Consider the following 26,566-nt stretch of genomic DNA (forward strand, 5'->3'; position numbering starts at 1 on the left):
CAACACAGAACTGCACGCATTGTATTCTTCACCTGACATAATTAGGAACATTAAATCCAGGCGTTTGAAATGGGCAGAGCATGTAGCACATATGGGCGAATCCAGAAATGCATATAGAGTGTTAGTTGGGAGGCCGGAGGGAAAAAGACCTTTGGGGAGGCCGAGACGTAGATGGGAAGATAATATTAAAATGGATTTGAGGGAGGTGGGATATGATGATAGAGAATGTATTAATCTTGCTCAGGATAGAGACCAATGGCGGGCTTATGTGAGGGTGGCAATGAACGTCCGGGTTCCTTAAAAGCCAGTAAGTAAGTATATGTAATGATATTTCTATTTCACTCTGTACCTGAAAAACCCTATTGTCAACGCTGGAAGGTTGATATGTTGCTGGGACTGTACTGTACTGCACCATGCTATTACTGATAATTGAGAAAAACTGTAATTCATATTTTTTAACAACACCTGAGGGCTTAGGAACTATAGAGAAGCAAAAGTTTAGGATTTTTAAGAATTCATAAAAGCCTCATATTCAATGCTCCAATTGGAAAATATAAATATAGTAGATAGGAAAAACCTTGTTTCCGATGTTAAACAGAAAAAAATTGGAATATACAAATGTCTAAGAACACTGTCGGTACAGCAGTTTAGTTCTTCTTATAAGCATTGATTTATACAAGCTTTAACCTCAATGTCATATTGCGTGTGTAAGATCTTTGGGTATATCAGTAGCCCATTGAATATTGTTGAGATTCTGTTTCGATTGTCGTGTGTTACAGATAATTGCGTTCATGTACCTAACAGATTTGGATTTTGTTTTAATATGTATGGTATTGGTGGTTAAGGCAGTAATAAATCATGGTATGTAAATTTCCAATCCAGTATTTGGCTTAGTGACTGAGGGAAACCATAAAAAAAAAATCTACTTGGCTATAGAGTTCGAACCCAGGACCTCCCGAATGCAAGTCTCAAATATTACCGTCTGAACCATCTTGCTTGCTTATAGCAGTTTAAATTTATTAATAAGGTCTTATTGAAATCCATAAACTGGCTGTTCTCGAAGTGTTACATGCATGGACGGCAACTTGCACTCAAATATTTTGCATTTTATTTTAGCAAGTTCTGTCGTCGAATATTTATAACTCATTTTTTTTACTTCTGAAATCATTACAACAGAGTTTAACTTGACAATTAAACGAAATAAAAAGATAAAACCCGAAACTTAACCACGTTAAGAACACATGCCAAGCGTAAGGCAATAGGCCTACCTAAAATAATGTAAGTAGGCCTATGGATTTTTTTTTGGATCTTTGGTGAAAGCGAAGAAATGCAGTTCTGGATTTCGTCCTTTTTTTGTTGCTGCATTGTAAAGCCTGAATAGTACGGTCCCTTTGAATCCCTCATTCTTCTAATAAATCTTTCATTTCTGTGTCATCACCATAACATATACTGTAAATAGCTGAGTTTCCAGTAGTGTTAGTTATTTATCATTTGGATCACTAGCTGTATGTGCGCATATGTCTATCTACGATCTCAAGTTGAGGAAAAATAACTTAACATTTTTCGGGGTCGAAGAAAGGGGATGGGAAAAAGAGATGGATACCTTTGAGAAAGTGAGAGAATTATGTGAAGTGATCTTTAATATCGAGTTGAGAGAAGAACATGTCGACCATACGTACAGGTTAGGGAACGGGACCAAAAGACCTATCTTCTTGAGCTTTATGAATTCAAAAGTAAGGGAAGCTATTATGAATAACCTAGGACGGCTCTGTGGTTCAGGAGTGAGAGTGGAAACAGATATGCCATTTGAAGTAAGAAATCGAAGAAAACAGCTACTACCTTATATGAAAGCAGCGAGGGCGAAGGGTCACTTTGCTAAAATGTACGAGGATAAACTGAAAGTGAACGGAAAATGGTATGATCTGGAGTTTTGCCTGAGGAATGAAGATCATCCAGAATTTGGACTAATGAGAAGAAAGAAAGAGGACAGTGGACATATTTCAACTTTGCAGAGGGAGACAACGAGAAGGCAACAGAGAATCGATGTTAGCTACATAAGCGGAGGGAAGGAGCAGAAGAAAATCATCCCAACTTCAAGGACGGAACAAGTGATTGTCGCAGATCAACACATGGTAACAGGAGCGAATAGTAATGAGTTCAGGAACCCACATACTGACGTACGAGGAAGTGTAAAGGTGCTGACACAAGGAGAAGATAAGTGTAACGTGATCAGGCAGAGTAAGCGGATTCCTAGTCTCCATACGATGGCGGTAAGGTTAGCTCACTCCAGAAGGAATGCTGACAATAACGGAATAAGAAACACAGGCGCTAGAAAAAAGGCGAATGGTGATAAAAAGAGAAACCAAGATTCAGGAAATGATAGGGAAGAAAGTAGTGAAAAGAATAAGGGTGCAAGTGTAAGTGGAAATCTAGTATGTGAAAGTGAAAGCGTGGGGGGAAAAAATAAAAGTGGAATAGAAGAAGAAATATAGGATATAGCAGAGATATTTGATACGTTTAAAAAAATGTGGATGTGATCAAAAAGTGCAAATAAAGGGAAACAGGAAAAGATCGAGAAGTATAGGGGGTGAGAGAAAGTGTATAAGCAGACGTGTAGAATAAAATATAAGGAGGCTATTTATAGGAAGTGAGAATAGTGACAATGGATTAAGTGTAAGCAGAATAGTGAGAAAGTGAAAGTGAGCGCAAATAGGAATGAGAGAAAATAGTGAGAAAGGGTTAAGAGAAGTGAACAAGTGACAGCATAAAATTAGTACTAACATTTGAACATTGGAACAGTAAATGAATACAAGAGAAAGATAGGAGAAAAGGTCAAAGAACAAATAGGACAAATAATTAAATGTATGGGTGCTGAGCAATATGATAATTTATAGAGATAATTTGAAATTGAGAGTTTAGTGAATAGTAGTTAGAGGATAAAGGGGGTGTGAAAGTAGTATAGAATATTAGATATATTAGGATTAAGGAACAAATAGAGAATAGCAAATTAAATGTAGGAGAAATACTGAATGGGAGTTTTGATCAAATAACAAAAAAAAAGGTACATAGTGTAATTGGGAGTATTTGTGTAGACGTGTACTGCAAATAATATATTATTGTAATAATATGTTAATGGTGGCACCGGATACAGAAATGTGAGGTCCACCATTACATGTAAAGAAGTGCTGTGACGAAATATATCATATCATATGTCTATCTGGCAGAAAAAGTGGCGAAGTTTCCTTATTGTATGAATACCTATACTGTGATATCATTCAAAATAGAGTACAAACACACGGCACACAACAATCAAAGATTTTTTATATGAGATGAGCTCTTATTTGCATTTTGCACTGTAACTAATGCACAATACAATAATATAATCTCTCCTATGAAGTGATGTCTCCATCTCATAAATAATTTTCCGCTTATACTGCTGTCCTGCTTATAACGCTTTAAGGCCACAGCGTATGTTAAAAACATACAGGGTGGCACACGAAATGTCATACCATTTAATTATCACATAAAAATTTTAATATTATTGTTTCTATGTTTCTAACTGCGCTAGTGGATGCCAAAATTCATGGAAAATCCGATAGGTAGCATCAAAGTTTGGATATAACCATAGCTACGAGCACAAACATCAATTTGTGAAATGGTGGACAACGGGCAATTGACTGTTGAACACAAGGTGAAAGTTATTCTGTGTTGTGAGTAAACAAAACGTTCGATTATGGGCTAGGGAACCTCCTCGCATGCTGCATGACAAAGAAATGTTTGGGGCAAAAGTTTCTGTATGGGCCGCAATTTCGATTCACGGAATCATCGATCCAATTTTCTTCGCTGAAACTGTCAACCAAGTTCTATATAAAACCATGTTGGAAAGCAGTTTTATCCCCCATCTCTATCACTATGAAAACTCAGTGGTTCATGCAGGATGGAGCCCGTCCACACACTGCAAACACTGTTCTGGATTACCTGCACGAGATGTTTGATCTTCGTGTGATGTCACATCGACATGGGTGCGGCAAAATGTGGCTGCCTCATAGGCCGGACATTAATCCGTGCAATTTCTTTTTATGGGGATTCCTAAAAGAGAAAGTCTACCAAAGGAGGCCAGAAAATGTGGTGCAGCTCAGAGCCCTTCTAGTGGAGTTGTGCCGTGCGCTATCTGAAGACTTGTGTCAAAAAGTGGTGACGAATATAAGGGTTCGTTTGCAAGAGGTTGTGAGGCAAAACGGCAGTCATATGAACATGTTCTGCATTAGAGATAAAATTCCAAATCCTAATTATTAATTCTGTATAATTTTGTGAAGCTTTAATACAAATCAATAGGTGTTACGTGTAAAATAAATGGTATGACATTTTGTGTGCCACCCTGTATATCTGTAGGAAGTTTAATATACAGTGACACTACAATGTATATACTTCCCATGAATATGAGAATGTTACGAGAGATGATATGACGAGAAAGTTTGATGCCTTATATAAAATGTCTGGAATTGTGAATAGTCCCAGAATTTAAATTGCTAAAATATTGAAAATCCAACAATAACTTATAGTGCTGTGTTTTTAACATTTTAAAAAGTTTTACTGTGGTTATTATTGTTTATTTGTTTAAATTTTGATTTAGACACTAATTGTTGTTGTTAACTAGTGCTGAGTTCTTGGCAATAAAGCCATTACTCGTGCTCTCCAATATTTCTCACGCACAATGAGTAATAAAATTGTAGAAATTCTGGAAATTAGATTTCATTTTCTTTTCTTCATAAGGTGAAAGTTCCAACAGTGCTGGCTATGAAAAGCTTTGTGGGCTGGCTATGAAATTGCACATAGGATTGTTTTCCGAAATCCCCTTTTAAAGCAGGCGATGTTATTAAAACTGTATTGTGGCTGTGACAAATATTTTGTCTCCTAATTATAATGAACTATACAAGAAATAGGAGGTCTATCTCACAGTGCTATACCTATGAGGATTCAGGAATTTGCAGAAGAATTTCTACGAACTACACATCACTAAAACATGCAATTATTGTTATTATTATTATTATTATTATTATTATTATTATTATTATTATTATTACTACTACTACTGCTGCTGTCCGAGTGCTTATGTTGCATCCCATTTCTCCCACCCATTTCTGCTGGCCCTTTGTAAAGGCTAGTGACTTGGCTGTTAAGCTTTTTTCTGAACATATTTGCTGTACAGAATTGGAAGTCTACATAATATTATACAACTGTTAAAAATAATTGAAGAAAAAGGGCCCTGTTAAGTAACTGTCACGTGATTTCTTCCATTTTGACTGTGACATAACCTTTGAACAGACATTACTACTACTGCTACCACCACTGCCACCGTCCCCACCCCCACCACCATCATAACTGTCATCATTATTAACATCATTGTAACTGCTAGCATTACTACTGTCACTACCACTACTTACATTGTTAAATTTTTATCTAGGAAAGAAGTCTGGAGCTCCATCAGAAGCACAGGCAAGTGGTGGAAAACCTGAAAAACAAACAGAAGGCAGAGAAAGTGCGCAGAGGGATGTGGGCCCTGGTGGAGGTCCTCAACCAGGACCCTCACAGCCTAAGCAACAGCCACAAAAGGGCCAGCCAAAGCAGGAGACACAAGCAAAGCCAGAGGCACGAGGTGATGATGGTGCAGGTCAACAGCCTAGCGAGAAAACAGAGGATACGAGTGGGCTATCTCAGTCACAAAAGAAGAAACTGAGAAAGCAGCAGCAGCAGCAACAACAACAACAGGAGCAGCCACCACAGCAGGTGTTACAACCACAGCCTTCACCTTTAGAGACACAAGCAAAGCCAGAGGCACGAGGTGGTGGCGATGGCGCAGGTCAACAGCCTAGAGAGAAAACAGAGGATACGAGTGGGCTATCTCAGTCACAAAAGAAGAAACTGAGAAAGCAGCAGCAACAACAACAACAGGAGCAGCCGCCACAGCAGGTGTTACAACCACAGCCTTCACCTTTGGAGACACAAGCAAAGCCAGAGGCACGAGGTGGTGGCGATGGCGCAGGTCAAGAGCCTGGAGAGAAAGCAGAGGATACGACTGGGCTATCTCAGTCACAAAAGAAGAAACTGAGAAAGCAGCAGCAACAACAACAACAACAGGAGCAGCCGCCACAGCAGGTGTTACAACCACAACCTTCACCTTTGGAGACACAAGCAAAGCCAGAGGCACGAGGTGGTGGCGATGGCGCAGGTCAAGAGCCTGGAGAGAAAGCAGAGGATACGACTGGGCTGTCTCAGTCACAAAAGAAGAAACTGAGAAAGCAGCAGCAACAACAACAGCAGCAGCCGCAGCCGCCTCATCAGGTGTTACAACCACAACCATCACCTATGGAGGTGCAGCCAGATGTTGGACCATCTCAGCAAACTCAGCAAAGAAGAAAACAACAGCAACCCCAGGCAGGAGGTGATATAACTGAATTTCAACAAAAACAGACACAACAAGCACCAGAAACTGATCTTGGTAGAGGCAGAGGAAGAGGCAGAGGACAGCAAAGAGGTCAAACAGGTGCTGTATTTTATCTCTATATCTTTGTTTCTAGTCAGTAATTTGTGACAAGTGAAAAAAATTATTAGGCCAAAATTGTAATGTTTTCATAAAAATTATTTTATTATTTAGTAGTTTCCTCACTGCTGAGGTTTTCATAAAAATTATTTCATTATTAATTGATTTTCTCACTGCTGAGGTTTTCATAAAAATTATTTCATTATTAATTGGTTTTCTCACTGCTGAGGTTTCCATAAAATTATTACATTATTAATTAGTTTTCTCACTGCGGAGGTTTTCATAAAATTATTACATTATTAATTAGTTTTCTCACTGCGGAGGTTTTCTTAAAATTATTACATTATTAATTAGTTTTCTCACTGCGGAGGTTTTCATAAAATTATTACATTATTAATTAGTTTTCTCACTGCGGAGGTTTTCTTAAAATTATTACATTATTAATTAGTTTTCTCACTGCGGAGGTTTTCATAAAATTATTACATTATTAATTAGTTTCCTCACTGCTGAGGTTTTCATAAAATTATTACTTTATTAATTAGTTTTCTCACTGCGGAGGTTTTCATAAAAATTATGTCATTATTAATTAGTTTCCTCACTGCGGAGGTTTTCATAAAAATTATGTCATTATTAATTAGTTTTCTCACTGCGGAGGTTTTCACAAAAATTATGTCATTATTAATTAGTTTTCTCACTGCTGAGGTTTTCATAAAAATTATGTCATTATTAATTAGTTTTCTCACTGCGGAGGTTTTCATAAAAATTATGTCATTATTAATTAGTTTTCTCACTGCGGAGGTTTTCATAAAAATTATGTCATTATTAATTAGTTTTCTCGCTGCGGAGGTTTTCATAAAAATTATGTCATTATTAATTAGTTTTCTCACTGCGGAGGTTTTCATAAAAATTATGTCATTATTAATTAGTTTTCTCACTGCGGAGGTTTTCATAAAATTATTACATTATTAATTAGTTTCCTCACTGCTGAGGTTTTCATAAAATTATTACATTATTAATTAGTTTTCTCACTGCGGAGGTTTTCATAAAATTATTACATTATTAATTAGTTTCCTCACTGCTGAGGTTTTCATAAAATTATTACATTATTAATTAGTTTTCTCACTGCGGAGGTTTTCATAAAAATTATGTCATTATTAATAAGTTTTCTCACTGCGGAGGTTTTCATAAAAATTATGTCATTATTAATTAGTTTTCTCACTGCGGAGGTTTTCATAAAATTATTACATTATTAATTAGTTTTCTCACTGCGGAGGTTTTCATAAAAATTATGTCATTATTAATTAGTTTTCTCACTGCAGAGGTTTTCATAAACATTATTTCATTATTAATTAGTTTTCTCACTGCGGAGGTTTTCATAAAAATTATGTCATTATTAATTAGTTTTCTCACTGCGGAGGTTTTCATAAAAATTATGTCAGTATTAATTAGTTTCCTCACTGCGGAGGTTTTCATAAAATTATTACATTATTAATTAGTTTCCTCACTGCTGAGGTTTTCATAAAATTATTACATTATTAATTAGTTTTCTCACTGCGGATGTTTTCATAAAAATTATGTCATTATTAATTAGTTTTCTCACTGCGGAGGTTTTCATAAAAATTATGTCATTATTAATTAGTTTTCTCACTGCGGAGGTTTTCATAAAAATTATGTCATTATTAATTAGTTTTCTCACTGCGGAGGTTTTCATAAAATTATTACATTATTAATTAGTTTTCTCACTGCGGAGGTTTTCATAAAAATTGTCATTATTAATTAGTTTTCTCACTGCGGAGGTTTTCATAAAAATTATGTCATTATTAATTAGTTTTCTCACTGCGGAGGTTTTCATAAAAATTATGTCATTATTAATTAGTTTTCTCACTGCAGAGGTTTTCATAAAAATTATGTCATTATTAATTAGTTTTCTCACTGCGGAGGTTTTCATAAAAATTATGTCATTATTAATTAGTTTTCTCACTGCGGAGGTTTTCATAAAATTATTACATTCTTAATTAGTTTTCTCACAACGGAGGTTTTCATAAAAATTATGTCATTATTAATTAGTTTTCTCACTGCGGAGGTTTTCATAAAAATTATGTCATTATTAATTAGTTTTCTCACTGCGGAGCTTTTCATAAAAAGTATGTCATTATTAATTAGTTTTCTCACTGCGGAGGTTTTCATAAAATTATTACATTATTAATTAGTTTCCTCACTGCTGAGGTTTTCATAAAATTATTACATTATTAATTAGTTTTATCACTGCGGAGGTTTTCATAAAAATTATGTCATTATTAATTAGTTTTCTCACTGCGCAGGTTTTCATAAAAATTATGTCATTATTAATTAGTTTTCTCACTGCGGAGGTTTTCATAAAAATTATGTCATTATTAATTAGTTTTCTCACTGCGGAGGTTTTCATAAAATTATTACATTATTAATTAGTTTCCTCACTGCTGAGGTTTTCATAAAAATTATGTCATTATTAATTAGTTTTCTCACTGCGGAGGTTTTCATAAAAATTATGTCATTATTAATTAGTTTTCTCACTGCGGAGGTTTTCATAAAAATTATGTCATTATTAATTAGTTTTCTCACTGCGGAGGTTTTCATAAAATTATTACATTATTAATTAGTTTCCTCACTGCTGAGGTTTTCATAAAAATTATGACATTATTAATTAGTTTTCTCACTGCGGAGATTTTCATAAAAATTATGTCATTATTAATTAGTTTTCTCACTGCGGAGGTTTTCATAAAAATTATGTCATTATTAATTAGTTTTCTCACTGCGGAGGTTTTCATAAAATTATTACATTATTAATTAGTTTCCTCACTGCTGAGGTTTTCATAAAATTATTACATTATTAATTAGTTTTCTTACTGCGGAGGTTTTCATAAAAATTATGTCATTATTAATTAGTTTTCTCACTGCGGAGGTTTTCATAAAAATTATGTCATTATTAATTAGTTTTCTCACTGCGGAGGTTTTCATAAAAATTATGTCATTATTAATTAGTTTTCTCACTGCGGAGGTTTTCATAAAATTATTACATTATTAATTAGTTTTCTCACTGCGGAGGTTTTCATAAAAATTATGTCATTATTAATTAGTTTTCTCACTGCGGAGGTTTTCATAAAATTATTACATTATTAATTAGTGTTCTCATTGCTGAGGGTTTCATAAAAAATATTTCATTATTAATTAGTTTTCTCACTGCTGAGGTTTTCATAAATATTATTTCATTATTAATTAGTTTTCTCACTGCGGAGGTTTTCATAAAAATTATGTCATTATTAATTAGTTTTCTCACTGCGGAGGTTTTCATAAAAATTATGTCATTATTAATTAGTTTTCTCACTGCGGAGGTTTTCATAAAAATTATGTCATTATTAATTAGTTTTCTCACTGCGGAGGTTTTCATAAAAATTATGTCATTGTTAATTAGTTTTCTCACTGCGGAGGTTTTCATAATAATTATGTGATTATTAATTAGTTTTCTCACTGCAGAGGTTTTCATAAAAATTATGTCATTATTAATTAGTTTTCTCACTGCGGAGGTTTTCATAAAAATTATGTCATTATTAATTAGTTTTCTCACTGCGGAGGTTTTCATAAAATTATTACATTATTAATTAGTTTTCTCACTGCGGAGGTTTTCATAAAATTATTACATTATTAATTAGTTTCCTCACTGCTGAGGTTTTCATAAAATTATTCCATTATTATTTAGTTTTCTCACTGCGGAGGTTTTCATAAAAATTGTCATTATTAATTAGTTTTCTCACTGCGGAGGTTTTCATAAAAATTATGTCATTATTAATTAGTTTTCTCACTGCGGAGGTTTTCATAAAAATTATGTCATTATTAATTAGTTTTCTCACTGCGGAGGTTTTCATAAAAATTATGTCATTATTAATTAGTTTTCTCACTGCGGAGGTTTTCATAAAATTATTACATTATTAATTAGTTTTCTCACTGCGGAGGTTTTCATAAAAATTATGTCATTATTAATTAGTTTTCTCACTGCGGAGGTTTTCATAAAAATTATTTCATTATTAATTAGTTTTCTCACTGCGGAGGTTTTCATAAAAATTATGTCATTATTAATTAGTTTTCTCACTGCGGAGGTTTTCATAAAAATTATGTCATTATTAATTAGTTTCCTCACTGCGGAGGTTTTCATAAAATTATTACATTATTAATTAGTTTCCTCACTGCTGAGGTTTTCATAAAATTATTACATTATTAATTAGTTTTCTCACTGCGGATGTTTTCATAAAAATTATGTCATTATTAATTAGTTTTCTCACTGCGGAGGTTTTCATAAAAATTATGTCATTATTAATTAGTTTTCTCACTGCGGAGGTTTTCATAAAAATTATGTCATTATTAATTAGTTTTCTCACTGCGGAGGTTTTCATAAAATTATTACATTATTAATTAGTTTTCTCACTGCGGAGGTTTTCATAAAAATTGTCATTATTAATTAGTTTTCTCACTGCGGAGGTTTTCATAAAAATTATGTCATTATTAATTAGTTTTCTCACTGCGGAGGTTTTCATAAAAATTATGTCATTATTAATTAGTTTTCTCACTGCAGAGGTTTTCATAAAAATTATGTCATTATTAATTAGTTTTCTCACTGCGGAGGTTTTCATAAAAATTATGTCATTATTAATTAGTTTCCTCACTGCGGAGGTTTTCATAAAATTATTACATTATTAATTAGTTTCCTCACTGCTGAGGTTTTCATAAAATTATTACATTATTAATTAGTTTTCTCACTGCGGATGTTTTCATAAAAATTATGTCATTATTAATTAGTTTTCTCACTGCGGAGGTTTTCATAAAAATTATGTCATTATTAATTAGTTTTCTCACTGCGGAGGTTTTCATAAAAATTATGTCATTATTAATTAGTTTTCTCACTGCGGAGGTTTTCATAAAATTATTACATTATTAATTAGTTTTCTCACTGCGGAGGTTTTCATAAAAATTGTCATTATTAATTAGTTTTCTCACTGCGGAGGTTTTCATAAAAATTATGTCATTATTAATTAGTTTTCTCACTGCGGAGGTTTTCATAAAAATTATGTCATTATTAATTAGTTTTCTCACTGCAGAGGTTTTCATAAAAATTATGTCATTATTAATTAGTTTTCTCACTGCGGAGGTTTTCATAAAATTATTACATTATTAATTAGTTTCCTCACTGCTGAAGTTTTCATAAAATTATTACATTATTAATTAGTTTTCTCACTGCGGAGGTTTTCATAAAAATTATGTCATTATTAATTAGTTTTCTCACTGCGGAGGTTTTCATAAAAATTATGTCATTATTAATTAGTTTTCTCACTGCGGAGGTTTTCATAAAATTATTACATTATTAATTAGTTTCCTCACTGCTGAGGTTTTCATAAAATTATTACATTATTAATTAGTTTTCTCACTGCGGAGGTTTTCATAAAAATTATGTCATTATTAATTAGTTTTCTCACTGCGGAGGTTTTCATAAAAATTATGTCAATTTTAATTAGTTTTCTCATTGCGGAGGTTTTCATAAAAATTATGTCATTATTAATTAGTTTTCTCACTGCGGAGGTTTTCATAAAATTATTACATTATTAATTAGTTTTCTCACTGCTGAGGTTTTCATAAAAATTATGTCATTATTAATTAGTTTTCTCACTGCGGAGGTTTTCGTAAAAATTATGTCATTATTAATTAGTTTTCTCACTGCGAAGGTTTTCATAAAAATTATGTCATTATTAATTAGTTTTCTCACTGCGGAGGTTTTCATAAAATTATTACATTATTAATTAGTGTTCTCACTGCTGAAGTTTTCATAAAAATTATTTCATTATTAATTAGTTTTCTCACTGCTGAGGTTTTCATAAAAATTATTTCATTATTAATTAGTTTTCTCACTGCGGAGGTTTTCATAAAAATTATGTCATTATTAGTTTTCTCACTGCGGAGGTTTTCATAAAAATTATGTCATTATTAATTAGTTTTCTCACTGCGGAGGTTTTCATAAAAATTATGTCATTATTAATTAGTTTTCTCACTGCGGAGGTTTTCATAAAAATTATGTCATTATTAATTAGTTTTCTCACTGCGGAGGTTTTCATAAAAATTATGTCATTATTAATTAGTTTTCTCACTGCAGAGGTTTTCATAAAAATTATGTCATTATTAACTAGTTTTCTCACTGCGGAGGTTTTCATAAAAATTATGTCATTATTAATTAGTTTTCTCACTGCGGAGGTTTTCATAAAATTATTACATTATTAATTAGTTTCCTCACTGCTGAGGTTTTCATAAAAGTTTTCATAAAATTATTACATTATTAATTAGTTTTCTCACTGCGGAGGTTTTCATAAAATTATTACATTATTAATTAGTTTCCTCACTGCTGAGGTTTTCATAAAATTATTACATTATTAATTAGTTTTCTCACTGCGGAGGTTTTCATAAAAATTATGTCATTATTAATTAGTTTTCTCACTGCGGAGGTTTTCATAAAAATTATGTCATTATTAATTAGTTTTCTCACTGCGGAGGTTTTCATAAAATTATTATATTATTAATTAGTGTTCTCACTGCTGAGGTTTTCATAAAAATTATTTCATTATTAATTAGTTTTCTCACTGCTGAGGTTTTCATAAAAATTATTTCATTATTAATTAGTTTTCTCACTGTTGAGGTTTTCATAAAAATTAGTTTATTATTTATTAGTTTCCTCACTGCAGAGGTACTGGAATAGAAGATATCCCTGAAGATGTCCATGTTAGTATGCTGGAATTTCTTAAAGTACAGTTAAGTCAGAGACAAGTTAGAGATGATTAACGCGAATTATTATAATTGCCCATGATCTTTCTCGGTGGTATTCCCCTGGAAGGGGTTTCATTTCACGTTTCTGAAGCTATGAACCATGCCCTGTGGATGTCAAAGGCTATTTATTTATGCATTAAAATTTTATTTACTTCAAGATCAGTTTAAACTTACAAGAAAAGAGAAACATTCAGAAAAATATGCATTTTTCTCATCACAATATATTTACGAACCTGGTTCCTAGCACCACTGGCTGTAAAAGCTCTTTATCTGGATTATAATTTTTTACTGAAAATAATATAGTATGAGGAAGTACCAGAAAGTCTTAGTGCTAGAGTACAAAAATTTAGAAACCACTTATGGTACCTATCTCCAGAAAGTGCATCATTTGCATTTTTTGATGATGAAGTTCCAGTATATATTGAGAAAAAAATGGCACACATAATTCATAACTTCAGCCACAGTGGTATAGAAAATCAAGTAAAAAGATACGTACTTAGTAGTGGAGATCTGAATTCTGTAAAAGGAAAGCACTTCTATGATTTTATTCCCTCTGAATCAAAGAAGTTTTTCCCAAGATTTTTAATAAATACAAATTTCCTAAAAGACTGCCTGTCAACGTGGAAAGATAATGTGTCAACTTCCAACATGGATTGGAAAAATTGAAACGTATTGTAGTTGTCAACGACGTGGCTGAGAGAGGAGTGAAGTTTATTCGAGAATACTGGAACATTCTGTCAAAGGATGAAACAGAAAAGCTCTTATCAAAAGCAATATCCACATGCTACCAAAACTGGTCTAATGAAGAGTTAAAATCTGCATTATGTTACATTTTTATTCTTATTGTTTTAATTTGTTTCATTAAGTGATTTTAATATAATTTTGTGTTTTTCTTTGGTTTCAATTTTTGCTCCATATTTATCTTCAACAATATTATGTATGGAATCCCTCTTCAGCACGAGATTTTATCTCCTTTAAGGGGACCTAGATTGTTTTTAATGTATAATGATTGATTACATTTGCTAGCCTAAATATTTTGTCATCTAGCAAATAAAGAAATTAAAATAAAATAAATTATACAAAAGTTTTAAATAAGAAATTTCAAATTTTTTAGAGAAATGTGAAATTTCAAGGTCTTTGGGGGTTGCATTAAAATAGTTTGATTGAGGTGAAATTTTGCAAGGAGCTCTATTTTATACATTGGAACAAGGTTAGGGGTTGGGAGCAAAGAATTTCGAATGTTGAAAAATAAGGACCACCCTAATGCACATCTATATATATAATTTGAACTGGTAATGGAAATTACGGGAAAACTGCTGAACGGATTTTAATAAATGGCCCCTCATTTTGAAGCTTGGAACTCAAAGTTTTTCAGAAAAATAATAGTTTTCAGTGAAATGTCAACTTTTCAACATAATTTTCCTATTTTTCAAAATCCATCTGTCGTCAGTTTTGAGAACTAGCTAATTGCATTTCAGAATAAAACAAAACACACACTACAGTAAACAATATTACACGAAGGCCATGATCTGCAAGAATGCTGACATATTTAGAACTCAAATTAAATTCGTTATTAAAATGTTTAAGACTTACTAAAAATAATTTACAGGTTTGATTCTGTTGTGTGTAATTTTTTGAGTAGAGCTGTGTATTGGATATTAAAAACTACAAAACTTGAGGTGTTTGATGACATTATTACCATTATAAATGAAATATTATTATAGTTAATGCCATGATGTGACTATTTTTCATTAATTATACGTATTAATACTATATTGATGATATGAAAGTGAAACGTTTTGGGTTTATGTAAGTAGATGTAGAGAATATCTTAAATTAGATCTTGATTTCTATATTTTACTGAGTGGCGATTATATAGTATATGTTACTGAAAGCTATAAAACTTACATAAGATAATATTGTTATTAAAAATCAAATATTTTTATAGTTATTAATCAAGCGGGGTTGGGTCTTTTTCATATATTTAATGGTGGTGTGGTGTAGATATTTATATGCATCATTCTCTTCAGTATTAGCTCGAGAGAGCGCAAGAATTAGAGTTCCTAAGGAAAGACCAAAAGGTATTGCTTACTGATAAAATAAGAGGCCTACAAGATTTTGTAGTCTCCCGATCATTGCATTTCAAGATAGTTCACGAAACATGCAACAGCTATACCAAGATGCTAGCAAACCTGACATTTTTTTTAACTTTCGCCTACAATCCACAATGACCTGAAATAGCTATTGCTTTACTCCCAAATGAAAAACCCACTGATTGTCCTGACACTGTTACTTGCGTTTTGGCGTTCAAACTCAAGAACTGAAGGTGTATAGGCTCAAGAAAAAGTATTTGGCATAAAAAAACATTCAGAGGGAGTATCTTTCATTATTACGGAAGCAAATAATTTTCAGAATGTCTGGTAGGTATTCTTCATTGAAAATAAATCTGAAAAATATTTATTTGTACATCTAATGAACTTAGTATGCAGCATTTGCTGCACAAGCCACTAGTATTATGTAATGTTTACAGAATATAAACCTGGAATGGCCCAAGAGGTTAAATCTCCTGTAAGTGTCAGTCAACCAAGTGGTGCTCCAGTTTGGGTCAGAGCTCAGTCACCACCTCAGCCAGGTGGGCCTCCGCCAGGGATGGGTGGTCCGAGAGGTCCACCACCACAGACTGGGCCCCCACCAGGCATGGGTGTTCCCAGAGGTCAGTCACCACAGACTGGGCCTCCGCCAGGCATGGGTGTTCCCAGAGGTCAAACACCACCACAAGTAGGACCTCAACCAAGAATGGGTGGTCCCAGAGCTCAGTCGCCACAGACTGGGCCCCCACCAGGCATGGGTGTTCCGAGAGGTCAGCCACTGCAGGCTGCTCCCTCACCAGCAGGCAGAGGTAGTCCAAAGGGTCAGGCAAGAGGTGCCCCACCTCCTGGGATGAGTCAGCCACAACAGCCGGCAAGAGGTATTTTGCAAACACTTATGAAGTGATGTTTTGCTTTTTCTGTATTTCAGAACAGCTATTGTATGTCTTAAAAATTGAATCTCTGTTGTTCTGACAAAAAGAATGATAGATTCCCACAAGGTGCCTAGCATGTATTAGATTTCAATCGAAAACGTGGTTCAGATGGCAGAGAAGTTGCTCATTTCATGCAGTGTTAAGTGAAAGTTTCTAAAACTGTTATGCATTCATTGAAATTAATTAATTTAAACCATATTTCGCCTCCTCTACCTCTGCTAGACACTTTAAAAAAATTATTAAAGAGAAAAGGAAATGTGATTTTAATTACATTTTGCAACACAGTTTCATTATTTCTTATTTACTAGTGAATGTACTACTGGGTTCAAAAAGTTCCCGGAATTTTACTACCATTTTTCGTGTTAATATATAACAAGGGATGTTATACATTTGTTTTGTTGGTAACATTCATGATGTCATTTCCTTAAAGTTTGTTGATAATGGCGATTATTGGTTTTGAGTTGTAGACAATTGTTTATCATAATGTTTTGTTTATTCGTCGCATTTTGTAATTAATGTCCACAGAGCAACGTACAAATACAAAACTCCTGCAGAGACATTAAGATTACACAATGTTCTTCACAAGCATCTCAACATGCATTACGTGTCTGAGAAGTTAGTTCCGAAAATGTTGTCGGCAGAACAGAAAGAAACAAGAATGACTCTTGCTGGGGACATGATCAGTATGGCTGATGAAGATGGTGATTTCTTAAACAAAATTATTGCTGGTGATGAAACTTGGTGCTACTTGTACGACCCAGTCCCTAAACGACAGTCATCTGAGTGGAAATCGAAAACATCTCCTCGGAAGCAAAAATTTCCTAGGGACACTTCCAAAGGCAAAGTTATGTTGGAAGTTTTCTTCGACTCTCAGGGTCTCATCCACCATGAGTTCATTCCAGAAGGTCGTACTGTAACGAAAGAATTGTACGTAGAAATCCTTCGTCGCCTCCGGGACGCAGTGAGAAGGAAACGTCCAGAAAAAATTGGGTAGAAAACAACTGGTTCCTTATGCATGACAATGCACCTCCTTATCGCTCAATCTGTAAAGAATTTTCTTGCCAGGCACAACATAACTGCTTTGGATCACTCACCATACTCTCCTGATCTCTCACCACCTGATTACTTTCTGTTTCCCCGTCTGAAAAGTCATCTGAAAGGACGGAAATTCAATGCTGAAGAGGTTGTCGCAAACGCGACGAGAGCACTAAGACGGGTTTCACAAAATGGCTTCCAGGCCTGCTTCCAGGAACTCTACACGCGTTGGCAAAAGTGTGTTGTTGCGGAAGGCAACTATTTTGAAGGGAATGCTGTAGAATAGTGTTTAAGGTACGTTGTTTTATGATACTAGCAAATTCCGGGAACTTTTTGAACCTAGTATGTATTATCATTATCAGCATTTATTAAGTGATATTGTTAAGGATATTGTGTCGATAATTATTGAAGTGTTAGGCCTTTACATGCATATACTTGCAAAGTCTAAGGAATACTTAATTGAAGGAGAAAATATTGAGTGGTATTCATTTTGTAGGACCTGCAGCACGTGTTTCTGACATTCAGGCAATCACAAAAGGAATGCAGTCATTGATTATTCCTAGAAGAAAATCTCCTGGAACAAGAGGAAGGCCAACAGTAGTTGAAGTTAATTATTTAGCCTTGAATATCTCGAAACTACGGAATCCAATTGCTTACCACTATGATGTGAAGTTTGAACCTGAGCTTCCAAAGAGATTGCTGAGGTAGGTATTGTTACTCTCATACTTTCTTTTTTTACTTCTGTGAAATTCTGTAGTCATTTTATAGCAGACCTTTCTTAACTTTAATTCCACCTTCACTATTTTAATAGATTACTGCTATATTTATGTTGCTGCTTCTTTGACTTTAGGGTGACTTGACCTGAAATGGTCAGAAACATTTAGATCTGCATCTTTGTACTTTATGCACCCTCTCCAGACAGCTTAAGCAAACAAACCAGAGCTATGTATAAACTTGACATGGTAGGAGTCAAAGATTAACGCTAATGCTATACTTCAGAATACCACGTAAGTACTTATGTAGCAAGACTGTTCAAATTGAAAATAATTTAAAAACATGTTTTTTTACTGATGGCACAAGGGTAGATAAATAAATAAGTGCATAAAAAAAGAGATGTCTCTTGCACCAAAAATAAATAATTCAGTGTTGAAATTATTATGTATCCACACCACATGCAACATGTGTTTTCGCAGTTAAATCCTCGTGACTGGAAAGCAATTTCCAGTGTTGTTTTGTTTTAGTGTAAATGTTTGGTGTGGTGACTGATTGACACACTTATTTTTGGGGATTGGGTCGACTTACGTGACAGAGTTATAGTCCGAGTCAGCTTACTTCATACCCTAAGGGTAAAACTTAACCATTTTGCCCCCATTACTACATATGCTAGTGGATTGTGGTGATTTTCTAGTTTGCAGGTTGAATTTTCTTTTGCCAACTTCGTTTCGAATTTCGATACTGACAAATACTACTAATGGTAGTGATTTTGTAACTGGTATGTTGGCAGCTGAGACAAATGTTGTCGGTACTGGAGTTCCATCCATGAAATTAAAATTGTACTAGAGTTCTGAGCTGATTACTGGAATCTAGTGAAATTTGAACATACTAATAATTAATTAATATCAGTATTAATAATAATACATAGGCCTAATTGTTATTTTATGTGTTGCGTTGTGGTTATAATTCAAGGCTATAGTCAGGTAAGTTTTCGAAGTTAGTACTAATAATTTCATGTGATCGAACAAAATACATTTTTAGGTTAGATCTCGTGAATCAGTTGTTTAGTCAAACCAATGAATTTCATATTGCCAGACAAAATACATAACATGTTAATCCCTTTCTCGTATAATTTGACTACGAAAATATGTTACAAATTATTGAATTATTTAGAATAACCTTCCAACATAAAGGTAAAGTATGGTAGAAATGTTTTTAATGACCAGAACTAGACTCTTGCGGAAGTTTCTAAATAGTCTTAAATGACCAAGTTGTTATTTTTTTTCTCCTCTCTTCTTTTTTTTTTTTTTTTCTCTTTTTATTATCTTGATATATTACTTAATCATTTGTATTTGTATGCCATTTAGTACGACTTTGCTAATCAACATTTTATGTCTTGTAACCCACATGTATTCTCCTATTAGTATATTAACTGTATAATATATCTCAAGTGAATTAATCGTCGAATTTATCTCGAGCATTTTAGGTCTTATAAATTTTTTGTGTGTGTGTGTGTGTGTGTGTGCGTGCGTGCGTGCGTGCGTGTGTGGGCGCGCGCGCGCGCTCTTTTTTCTTCCCTTATGTTATGTAACTGATTTTGATTATGTGTAATGTTCTACTTTATTTTATATATTATGTAACCGATCTTGACTATTGTAATTTTCTACTATATTTTATGTAATTTCTAAGGTATTTTCTTTTGTGTTGTTTTGTAATCTAATTTTGTATTTCATGTATATTATTGAAACCTGGTTGAGTGGAAGAGAAGGCCTCATGGCCTTATCTCGGCCAAGCAAAATAAACCTACTACTACTACTACTAAATCATTCAGTATGTAGAATCGTGTGATATCTGGTAACAATTGGCAACACTGACAAGACGTCAATATTTGCTGTTTAGGAACTGTTCATACGTGACCCTCATTATACCTACAATTTCTGCAGGATGAATTGCAGCAAGGTTCGGTAGATGTGACTTTAGAAACGTACTTCCAACATGACGGTGCTCCTCCTTATTTTTCTGTGCAGTTCGAACTTTTTTGAATGAATGTTTCAGTGAGCGATGGGTTAGTCAGCATGGCCCACAAAATTGGCTGCACGAGTCCTCTGATCTAAGTTGCTTAGATTTTTGTGTGCGAGGCTAGATGAAAGATCTGATCTACCAGACGAAAGTGTAAACAACAGACACATTACTCCATTGCACTTTAGATGCCACAGATTGCATAAGAGACAGTCATACAGTAGCGTGCAAATTAATCCGAACACGACATATTTTTTACATTTTCTGTCATTGTTGGTCTTACAGCTGCTCATACCACTTTAATTTACATCTGTAGTACGTGTAATTCCATTGTTGAAGGTCTGTCATTATTTTTTTTATAATATGTGACATTTTGCCTGTCGTTTTGTACTTATAAGCATTTCAGTTGTGTTGAAGACTTAATACTGCAGTCCTGTGTACATTCTGTCGTCTTCACAAATGGATACAACTCCACGAAAACGGTCTAAAATTATAACATTAGCAGAGCATTCTTCTATGACACAGAGGCAAATTGCTGCAGAATGTCACATCGGTTTGGCTACTGTTAATTCGATCATAAAACTATACAGGGAGACTGGATCCATCACACTCCAGAAAAAAGGAAACTGTGGCCGGAAAAGGAAGACTTCACCTGCAGATGATCGTTTAATTGTCAGGAAAAGTAAATTAAATCCTAGACTAACTGCTGTCGACTTAACCCGTGAGTTAATGGCTACCACTGGGGCGAATATTCACGTCACAACAGTGCGGCGTAGGCTTTTGGAAGCTGGACGAAGGGCTCATAAGCCTATTAAGAAGCAACTGCTAACTCCTGTTATGTGCAAAAAAACGCTTAATGTGGGCAAAATTACATCAACACTGGACAGTGAATGTACTTTTTTCTGATGAGTCTCATTTCGAGGTCCACGGCCACTGTGTTTATTACGTACGGAAAGGATCCGAAAAAGTAACAGCAGCTCATCTCCAACAAGCACCCAAATACCCCCCTAAAGTAATGTTTTGGGGTTGTTTTACACATGAAGGCCCTGGAGCATTAATACCTATCAAGGGAATGATGAATTCTGACAAATATATTCACTTATTGGAAACCAGAATCATACCCCAGCTGCAAAAATCATTTCCGGATGGCAGAGGTGTGTTCCAACAAGACCTGGCACCATGCCATACATCTTGAAAAACTACAGAATTCTTCAACAAGAAGAATATTCAGGTACTCCTCTGGCCAGGAAACTCACCCGACATCAACCCCATTGAGAAATTGTGGTCAATTTGCAAAAGAAGAATGCAAAAAATGGATTGTTCTACAAAGGAGAAGATGATTTCTGCTCTCATTGGTGTATGGTTTCGCGATGAAGAAATGAAGAATATTTGTGGGAAATTAGTGGAATCCATGCCAAATCGTCTCAGAGCTGTTATTAGGAACAAGGGAGGCCACATAGATTACTGAGGTATGTCTTAGATCCTTTTTTTTAATCCCGTTTGAGTGTTTTTGCATAAGTAATTACGTTGCTCAGATTAATTTGCACGCTACTGTAAGTAATTGGTTTGACCTACGTGTTCAATTTAAACTTGTATGTAGAAGTGTAGTGATGCAGAAGGTGGTACATTCGAAAATCTTCTGCAAGCATTAACTTCGACTACAACACTTGAAACAAATATAGCTCTGAACATAAAGTGTAAATTTTCTGGCTTTCAGTCTCTAAGTATGATTTAGAGACGTGGCAGCATATTGTAGATTAAAATAGCCATAGTTCTGTAACCGCACAAACTTGGACCCATATCCATATGAATCTTTTATTCAGAATTTGCTTAAAAAGTCATATCCTAAAGTTACAATCTTTCTCTGTCAATCATTCTATATTTGACGAATACAGTATTTCCTATCTATACAGAAATACAGCGTACTTAATTGATAATGCTCTCTCTCTCTTTTTTTTAGACCTGCTTTGGACGAATATAAGATAATACATTTTCCTAATCGATGGCCAGCTTTTGATGGAAGGAAAAACCTTTTCAGCTCTACAGAACTACCTGAAGTATGTATGAAATTCTGAAAATTTCTCCTTTAATTTTCTTATGTAACATTTACAAGAAATAGAAATCTACACAGACAGCAAAATAAGTGTCAAAATAAATAACTGTATATCTGAAAGAAAATTAGTTAATAATGGAGTTCGACAAGGTTGTCCACTGTCACCAACTTTATTTAATATTTATATAAATTAAATTATTTTAAAATGGAACCAAATCTACGCATCAGGAATCAAAATAACCAGTGCTCTAACATTAAATACCTTACTCTATGCCGATGATCAAGTCATAATTTCTAATTCAGAGGATAATTTACAAAGAGGATTATATCCATTAAATAAAATATTAAAAGATTTTGGGGTGGAAATTTCAGCACAAAAATCAAAAGTAATGGCATTTTTAGGACAAGACCCAGTCAGAAGTAAGATAATACACAATAACCAATGCCTCGAACAAGTGCAAAATTTCAATTATCTGGGTTGTGAAATATCTTATCAAAATGAAAAAGATGTGAACAAGAAAATTACCAAATTTACACAAATTCTAGGAATAAACATTAAAAGCTAAATTAGTACAAAAATCTACAAGAATAAAAATAGCATTACCCTCCCTTTTATACGGAAGCGAGATTTGGACATTAAAGAAAAAATACATGAACAGAATCAAAGCAACGGAAATGAAATTTTTCAGGAGGACAGCAGGATATACTCTTTTTTAGACCGAAAAAGGAATGAAGAAATTTTAGAACAATTAGAAATAGAGTCAGTAGAAGAAAAAATCAGCAGATACAAATTCAGTTGGCTAGATCATGTAAGAAGAATGGAAAATTCAAGAATCCCAAAAATTATGATGCAATATAAACCTAGAGAACATCGTTGACCAGGAAGACCTTTAAGAAGACTGCTAGATGGGGCCGAAACAGGTTTACAGAGGCCTAATTCGTGAAGGATGATGATGATGATGATGATGAAAAGTGAAATTTATGTGAACTTGAAATAGAAAATTTTACTAAGCACATTACCTGTTCTGGGGACGGTTATCACATTTTCTTCAGTAAAATCAGAACTGGCAACAAAATAGTATCATGCTCACACATGTGCACAAAACACAGGTATATATTTGGCTAGATTAAACAAAAAATAAAGAACCATCATCTTCATCATTATCATCATGAACCTTCATGACCCCAGTGACTCTGTTATGGTCTCATGCCAGCATTTTTTAGGTCGTCCTGAATTTTGTTGTCCTCTTAAGACATAAGATAGGTTTGTTTAAGCCATGCTCTTTCCATTAGAGTCGTATTGCTGAAGATAATTGACAATAGGATCAATTTGAAGTTCTTTGAGAATCTCTTCAGTCTAATGGTTGTCAAGTAATGAACATCTTCATGGACTAGATATCTAGATTCCAAGCCAAGATTAAAAACAACCTAAATTTATATATGAAACAAAAAACAACTTAGGTACTGGTATACCATAACATAAAGAAAATCTATTACATACTAATAATAATTCAGTTGATGCAATCTTGATCAGTATTGTTAATAACATCTTAAATTTTAATTTTACAAAAATAAGTTTTATACAAAAAGTGTCGGAGATAAACCATACAATATTATACGATGTAAGAGTAATGGAACGGAGAAAAATTCTCTCCGGCGCCGGGATTTGAACCCGGGTTTTCAGCTCTACGTGCTGATGCTTTATCCACTAAGCCACACCGGATACCCACCTCAGCGCCGGACAGAATCGTCTCAGATTAAGTTCCAACTCTTGGGTTCCCTCTAGTGGCCGCCCTCTGCACTACGTCATAGATGTCTATGAACATAGGACTGAAGTCCACACATGTGCTGAGGTGCACTCGGTATGAGTGACTTGTTGGCCGGGATCCGACAGAATAAGCGCCGTCTTAAATCACATGATATTTCCATGCAGATATTCTGTGTCATCATATGATGTAAGAGTATCTGCATGGAAATATCATATGTACTTCGGTACATTAAAATAATATATATATACAATATTATGCCATTGTTCGAAAACAGTTGGTTGAAATTGACCTATTTCGAATCTCTCCTAATAACAAGCCGAAAAGAAGATGATAGGTATGAAATATGTATGTATGTATTTATTCACACTGCAATGGGTATATACCCGGTGGCAGTGGTAACTAATTACACTCAATAAAGACAATAATAAACACAATTAATAAAAAATACAATTAATAATAATACTAATAATTAATACTAACAATAATTATTAATAATAATAATAATAATAATAATAACAACAGGGAACATCCTAAATTAAATGAAGCACGATCAGTTAAAATAACATTTAAAGTAAATCTAATTTGTATCTCAAACCTAAGAATGGTGTAGTCAGTCTGGTTACAGCACTTGCGTTCACAGTGACTCGCAGTCAGCAGTAATATCAGTTAATGATAAATATAACACTAACATTATAGCCTCAGAGATAAAAACTTTAATAATGAAAAGTGCCGTCCATATTTGTACAACTTGGGTCAGAGGGCATACTGGGATAGTTGGAAATGAGAGAGCCGATGAATTGGCAAAGATTGCAGCCAACTCTGATGTGCCACTGTCGTACAATTTATGTCCGATATCCTATATCAAAAAAGTAGCCAAAGAACATTATATGCAAGAATGGAACGAAAGATGGGTCAATAGTGATAAGGGAATTCTTACAAAAGAGCTATGTTTTCGAACAGTCTATGATCGTAATAAATGTAAATTTCGTACTGACACAGTTTTTGACTGGGCATGGAAAATTCGGGGAATACTTAAATAGATTAAGGTACAATATCCAGAAACAAGATGTTGATAGAATTTGCTTGAAGGTGGGATGGGTAGTAGTCTATTCCCTGAAGCAAACAACACTATAATTAATTATTAGCTTTTTACTAGTGTAATATGTATCTAGTCAGCAATGTATGCAATGGAAGGAGAAAGCAACTGGCCATCCTAACATCTCCTGGCTTAGTTGTCTCATGAATAATGCTTTATTGGTGTCATTTGTGAGGTTCAAACCTATCTTCGGGCAGTTAACTAAAACAAGCAAACTTTTTTCGGACTAATATGCTCCAGTTTTTTTAATACTACTAGGTTCAAAAAGTTCCCGGAATTTTACTACCATTTTTCGTATTAATATATAACAAGGGATATTATACATTTGTTTTGTTGGTAACATTCATGATGTCATTTCCTTAAAGTTTGCTGATAATGGCAATTATTGGTTTTGAGTTGTAGGCAATTGTTTATCATAGTGTTTTGTTTGTTCGTCGCATTTTGTAATTATGTCCACAGAGCAAAGTACAAACATCAAGTTCTGTGTTTTGCTGGGGACATGATCAGTATGGCTGATGAAGATGGTGATTTCTTAAACAAAATGAAACTGGTGCTACTTGTACGACCCAGTCCCTAAACGACAGTCATCTGAGTGGAAATCGAAAACATCTCCTCGGAAGCAAAACTTTCCTAGGGACACTTCCAAAGGCAAAGTTATTTTAAATGTTATGTTTTATTTAACGACGCTCGCAACTGCAGAGGTTATATCAGCATCGCCGGATGTGCCGGAATTTTGTCCCGCAGGAGTTCTTTCACATGCCAGTAAATCTACTGACATGAGCCTGTCGCATTTAAGCACACTTAAAGCAAAGTTATGTTGGAAGTTTTCTTCGACTCTCAGGGTCTCATGCACCATGAGTTCATTCCAGAAGGTCGTACTGTAACGAAAGAATTGTACGTAGAAACCCTCCGTCGCCTCTGGGACGCAGTGAGAAGGAAACGTCCAGAAAAGTGGGTAGAAAACAACTGGTTCCTTATGCATGACAATGCACCTGCTCATCGCGCAATTATTGTAAAGAATTTTCTTGCCAGGCACAACATAACTGCTTTGGATCACCCACCATACTCTCCTGATCTCTCACCACCTGATTACTTTCTGTTTCCCCGTCTGAAAAGTCATCTGAAAGGACGGAGATTCAATGCTGAAGAGGTTATCGCAAACGCGACGAGAGCACTAAGACGGGTTTCACAAAATGGCTTCCAGGCCTGCTTCCAGGAACTGTACACGCGTTGGCAAAAGTGTGTTGTTGCGGAAGGCAACTAATTTGAAGGGAATGCTGTAGAATAGTGTTTAAGGTACGTTGTTTCTATAATGCTAGCAAATTCCGGGAACTTTTTGAACCTAGTATGTATTACTTTATTACAGAGTTAAATATTTTATTCCTTAGGACACTCTTCTTAGCTACATTTACTTTTGTACCATTCTTATTCAATTACACTAGTCAACAAATTTTAACTTTTTGTCTGTCACAGAAAT

At 34.1% G+C, this 26,566-nt stretch overlaps 1 protein-coding gene across 6 annotated transcripts in view; it reads left to right on the forward strand.

The window, feature by feature from the left end:
- LOC138707872 (protein argonaute-2-like) overlaps positions 1–26,566 on the forward strand; it is a 129,983-nt gene that overhangs the window by 15,079 nt on the left and 88,338 nt on the right. For 3 of the 6 annotated variants that reach the window (XR_011334410.1, XR_011334409.1, XM_069837873.1), the window contains exons 3-6: positions 5,463–6,544; positions 15,912–16,349; positions 17,935–18,142; positions 22,132–22,228. Coding sequence is in view for 4 of the 6 variants with exons in the window: in XM_069837873.1 (XP_069693974.1) it covers positions 5,463–6,544; positions 15,912–16,349; positions 17,935–18,142; positions 22,132–22,228 (1,825 nt within the window). In the remaining 2 variants the exon portion in view is untranslated. The remainder of the gene's footprint in view (positions 1–5,462; positions 6,545–15,911; positions 16,350–17,934; positions 18,143–22,131; positions 22,229–26,566) is intronic. The other 3 variants (XM_069837902.1, XM_069837892.1, XM_069837909.1) reach the window with 1 other exon arrangement.

The sequence above is a fragment of the Periplaneta americana genome, chromosome 1 (genome assembly GCF_040183065.1).
Source record: "Periplaneta americana isolate PAMFEO1 chromosome 1, P.americana_PAMFEO1_priV1, whole genome shotgun sequence".
In the NCBI taxonomy this organism is placed as follows: Eukaryota; Metazoa; Arthropoda; class Insecta; order Blattodea; family Blattidae; genus Periplaneta; species Periplaneta americana.